The sequence below is a fragment of the Stegastes partitus genome, unplaced genomic scaffold, assembly GCF_000690725.1.
Source record: "Stegastes partitus isolate 25-593 unplaced genomic scaffold, Stegastes_partitus-1.0.2 Scaffold390, whole genome shotgun sequence".
Lineage (NCBI taxonomy): Eukaryota > Metazoa > Chordata > Actinopteri > Pomacentridae > Stegastes > Stegastes partitus.
In genome coordinates, this window is record NW_007578121.1 from 474,502 (window position 1) to 480,038 (window position 5,537).

At 38.8% G+C, this 5,537-nt stretch overlaps 2 protein-coding genes across 2 annotated transcripts in view; one reads left to right on the forward strand and one right to left on the reverse strand.

Moving 5' to 3' along the window:
- LOC103359716 (N-acyl-aromatic-L-amino acid amidohydrolase (carboxylate-forming) B-like) lies at nt 1–3,894 on the forward strand. Its single transcript, XM_008285208.1, has 6 exons — nt 1–251; nt 335–530; nt 623–716; nt 805–912; nt 1,019–1,131; nt 2,748–3,894. Exons 1-6 carry the CDS (start codon nt 1–3, stop codon nt 2,943–2,945), a joined length of 960 nt encoding a protein of 319 aa, XP_008283430.1. The 3' UTR covers nt 2,946–3,894.
- The window catches only part of LOC103359715 (claudin domain-containing protein 1-like), a 7,886-nt gene continuing 5,364 nt past the window's right edge, over nt 3,016–5,537 (reverse strand). The window contains exon 5 of the mRNA XM_008285206.1: nt 3,016–5,450. Within this exon, the coding sequence (XP_008283428.1) occupies nt 5,230–5,450 (221 nt within the window). The 3' untranslated portion in view covers nt 3,016–5,229. The remainder of the gene's footprint in view (nt 5,451–5,537) is intronic.

Consider the following 5,537-nt stretch of genomic DNA (forward strand, 5'->3'; position numbering starts at 1 on the left):
ATGGAGGTAGGTGCAGTGGTGTGTTTGCCAAGGTTGTCCCGGGTGGCTGTGTGTGGCGGTACCCATGGCAACGAGCTGTCTGGGGTGTATTTAGTGAGAGAGCTGCTGAAAGTGAAGAAGAAAGTAATGGTGGAGGAGGAGGAAGAGTCTGTGTCAGTGGTGATAGTACTGTCAAATCCACGGGCCACGCAACAGTGCCACAGATACATTGACACCGACCTGAACCGCTGCTTCACCCATGCCACCCTCAAGTAAGGCAGTCATAGAGAGATGATGTTGACCATGTCACAGTTCTGATAATGATGAGCTTCCACTTTCTATCTCTGTCTTACAGTGGTCCCCTATCAGACACCACCCCCTACGAGATTGTCAGGTCCCGAGAGCTCAACACCTTGCTGGGTCCGAAAGGCAGTTCGCAGGCGGTGGATCTTGTTTGCGACCTCCATAACACCACTGCCAACATGGGTATGTGCTTCATTACATACTCAGACTGCGACTGGATCTGCCTGCACATATTCAGACACCTGCAGGCAAGTAAAACTGTTTCTTACATCCATATGTAAAAAAAATTCACCCCGTACATTTGGTTACACAAAGAAAGTGACTGTCCTGACTTTTTCAGATGGAGATACCAGATATACCAATGAGATTCATCCATTTTGATGTCTCCAATAAAGAATCATATTCCCTTGATTCAGTGGGAAAGCATGGCTTTGGTAAGTTTTTCATTTTTACCAGTTTATCAAAGGCATTTGATTTTTGGATATTGTGAGATATTTGTCATCTGAAATCCATTTTCTGCAGCCATGGAGATCGGCCCTCAGCCCCATGGTGTAGTGAGATCAAACATCTATACAGCAATGAAAGGTGGTGTGCAGCACATGCTTGATTGGGTTCGTTTATTTAACTCAGGTACAGGCTACCAATTGAATATGTTTATGTTTTGCCACACAACTAAAAATCTTGTCTTGAAAAGCTATTTGTATCTTATAAGCCCTTGTGTTGTTTTTATCATCAGGTAAAATGTTTAAAGGAGGATTTGTGGATGTATTCACCATGGTTAAACACATTGACTACCCAAGAGACAGTGTGACTCACAACATCACAGCAGTCATTCATCCTCATCTCCAGGTACGTCCTAAGATATATTTCTGGCTTCAATATTTAAAGACTGAACCCAACAGAATCACCCACTACAGTAAACATAAACTGCCTAACAATAAAATATAAGATACATTCAGAGACATGAATAATCAAGAAGAAATACCCTTTGTTCTAAAACAAAAAAATCTGCCTTTGATAAAATGGACTTTATAAAGTTCATCATGTTTAATATCTAGTATGTTGCTTCACCTGCTGTTTATAAAATATTTATGTTACTTCATTGGTCAGGATGCATTTTGTCGTCTTATTATATAAATCATGTTTTAAACAACACAGGGTGAAGCCTTAACTATAAAATGGCTTCATATCAGTGAGCAGTCATGATGTTGACTGGTGTAGAAATTTTCCGGAAGTTCTACGTTTGGATGTGGTTCCTGATGTTTTCAGAAACAGTGAAAGGCCATGACAGTGTAATTTTCTGTGGATATATTCAGATTTTAGTCCTATAGATTTTCTTTGTAATATTATAACTTCAGAGGAAAATGTTGTTTTTTTTTCATTTTGCCATTGAATTTCCTGCATTAGCTTGTTCACTCCTGAGCTTGTTGAATAGTTAGCCTCGGTGGCTTTTAGACGCTGGCAGTCATGTATATGTTTTGTCGTTGCCTAGCAGTGGTATTCTTGTGACTTACGGTTGATTTTACAGCTTGAATGGCAAGAATTTGGTGTACAAGATTTCAAATGACGTGATCTCAAGCTCATGAGTTCCATTTGATGGCAATAAATATTTCAAGATAGTTTCTGAATGGAAGTCAAGGAACATTTGCATTGTCCATCTAGCATTTTTCACTTTCAGGCATTTGGAGTGGAAATTCCACTCCTGTTTGCTCTTGCTTCCAGTCTTTATGCTAAGCTAAGGTAGTTGTCTGCTGGCACTGGCTTCCTATTTAACATAGGTATAAAACAAACTGTCCTTCAGCAGGTTTTGTGTTGACCTTCCTTCCATTTTCTTCCACTTTTCTGAAGTTGGGTCATGGTGGAAGCAGGCAAGACAGGGCATTCCAGATGTCCTGTTCTTCAGTAACATTTTCCAGTTGCTCCTCAGGGATCCCAAGGCGTTCCTAGGCCAGATGAGGCCAGAAAACCTCCAAAGGACGCATCCTAATCCCAATCCTAGCTGTCCCTTTTTGATGCAGAGGAGCAGCGAGCTCCCTCTGAATATCTTAGCTCCTCACCATGTCTTTAGGGATTAGCCGAGTTACCCTGAGGAGGAAACCCATTTAACCACTTGTATCTATGAGCTCATTCTTTCAGTCACTACCCAGACCTTATGATCATAGGTAATTGATGGAACTGGAAATGTCTGGTAAATCAAGAGCAGCTTTAAGGCTTCACATATACTGTAAAAGCCTTACAGCAGGGGTCTCGAACTCCGGTCCTCGAGGGCCGCAATCCTGCAAGTTTTAGATGTTTCCTTCTTCCAACACACCTCATTTGAATCAGGTGTGTTGGAAGAAGGAAACATCTAAAACATGCAGGATTGCGGCCCTCGAGGACCGGAGTTCGAGACCCCTGCCTTACAGCTTCAGATCTAAAAGTGTTGCCTATTATCAGAGGACCTAATTGTCAGCTTTTCCTAACAGGACCGAGATTTCTGCCTGCTCCACCCTGAAGACCCACTGTTCCAGACATTCTCAGGGGAAACACTGAGGTATAAAGGCAATGAACCTCTTTATCCTTTCTTCATCAATGAATGTGCTTACTATGAGAAGGGCATTGCTCTCTCCCTGGCAAGAAAGAAGCGAGTGATGATTCCTCCAATCCAAGTGGAGACAAGCTAATGAAAATGAATATGCATCATAGGAAGAGAAGTAAAGATGTTTCTGACATGAAACTGGCGTGACTCTGAAATACATTTTTAAGAAAGCTTTTATTGAATTGAAAGCATGTGTACGCTTGCATACACTTGCACACAAGTTTACAGTTAGTAACATTTTCAACTCACAACTGGAGAAAGAACAACATTTTCACTGTAGATTCACAAATGCCATAGAATATGCTACAATGTATTTAGGGATTTCTTATATTTAAAGGCTGAATGTGTGAAATACAGTCTTATTTATCATGAGACCACAAATAGTGCATTATTTCACAGACATTCATTAATTTCATGAAACCTTCGGAACAGTGTTTCTCTATATTTATGTGGACATATAGCATGGTTTCAACGGTAATAATGCTGTTTTCTTCCAAATATATTTAAATAGTTGGATATTAACATTGTCAAAAAATAGAACTTTACCACCAATCACTACAACAATATTGAGCATATGTTTAAACTTATTTAAAGTGCAAAGCTATACTTGGGGATTATTATAATATGGCCTTTCAAGTACATTCCTAATGGCAAAGAGGGGGAAACTATTTCCTTAAATCATAAGTTCAAATTAATTCATGTGTTTGTTGTTTCCATAAGGGTGGTAACAAAGAAATTAATAAATGAACCAAGGTACGAATATAAATCAAATAAATAATAATAAACACTAAATAATAGGCAAAATTCACAGAAAGGATTAAGTGTATGAGGTTAACAAAACTGTTGAATTAGCACTACTATGTTGAGTAAATGACTTTTTAACAGACTTCAAAGATCTACAAAACCAAAACATTAAAAAATATGCATTAAAAATGATAAAAACAAAACAATACACTGGGTAAACAAATTAGAAACACAAACGCAGTCTGCCTCAATAACTGCCATAAATAAATAAATATCACTTGCGTTAAAAAGACACTACAGACATTAAATTCTTTTGTAATAACAGAAACATAAATACAGTCATTTCCTAACTCACTGTATACCTCACAAATATGACATTCTCAGACTACGTTTCAAAGCAGCTGAAATGAAACACTACAAAACAGCAAACCCCGTCAGCATAATTGTCATACGCTTATTTTGTATTTTGCTACCGTAACATAATCAGGCTGTGTCCCGTGCACTTGTACATTACTATCAGGTGTTCTATAACAGAGGTGAAATGTCACCATATCCAATTATGATTGTGGGTGAGATCAGAAGCAACTCAGACTTGAAAAATTCAGCCAGCAGATGTCAGAAAAACAGTTTGTGTTTCCTAATTCCATACCACAAACTTAACATAGTCTCCACTATGTGCTACTAAGTCTATTGAGCTCTATAGTGTCATGTTTTTGGAAACAGTTGGAAACTATACAAGATGCATATTGATGGACATTGATCAAACCATGATTTTAGACACGTCTGTTTTTATAAATATGAGTTTTCCCTGAGTTTTTGAGTAGTATAAATAACTTAACTGTTTTTTTTTGTCCAGTTGTGAGTGCCTTTGTTTTCAGACAGTTTTTTTTTTTGGATTAATGAAACCCTATGCCACATTTTTTGTCGAAACTAGCTCTTCATCAGTTGAATTTTTTTTTGAAGTATGATGTGGGTATCTGCTGTTATAACACAGTGCAGGGAACAATAAGAAGGCAGCAACATCCCTATAATGATGTACGACAGGATAATAATAGAAGCTATACTGACATAAACCTGAAAGCAGGCACATGAAATGTCCCTCATTGAACAAGAAAACTGTGCATGCATAACTATGACAAGCCCATTAGGCACAAATCAGAGTTGAACTATGACTTGTGCATAATGTCTGTAGGTAACATAGTGAGTATAATCCTATTACTAACTCTAGAAACATGGAAAATAAACTGTGATTTAACTATCAGGTGTATTTAGCCACAGTGTGTTAACACTATGTATTCAGAATCTTGATTGAATTTGTATGTAGTATGAAACTGTGACACAGCTAATGCTTTCCTGCTTGGAGTTAAGGCAGTATAAACCAATTATTTGCTGTACTAGACTAGTCTTTGTGGTTGACTTTTTTAAAACGAATTCGCTAACCACCAGCAAGATAAAAATCAAATCTTTTAATGCAGCAGATAGGGTCATTACTAGAGAGTATATGCATGTTAATCCAATGGATTAACCTACATCTTGTTGCTCTGAGATCATTATAAAATCCACCTTGGTGTCAGAGTGGGGTATGACTTACAAACAGGGTTTGAGATCCAGAGCTGAATCTCAGTCTACGCCACGCGGTAAGCAGTCATGCGGTAGTAGTTCTGACTATGACTGCGTGCCGCCCATACCAGTAGTGCTGCGGCCATCATATGGAGTGGTGAAGAAATAAGAGCCAGGTAAAGAGACCAGCCCAGAGAGCCATCCACCTTGTCAGGAAGCATCGAAACCCTGTGTAGCAGATCCATTCCTGCCAGGTAGCAGCACACTGTGGCTAAAGTGCAGAGACCTGCAGGAACAGGGTAAGGAGGAGACTTATTAAGCTTCTCCCCACTAATCCGGTGGTATGTAGAAATTATTGTGCTTAAAATATCAT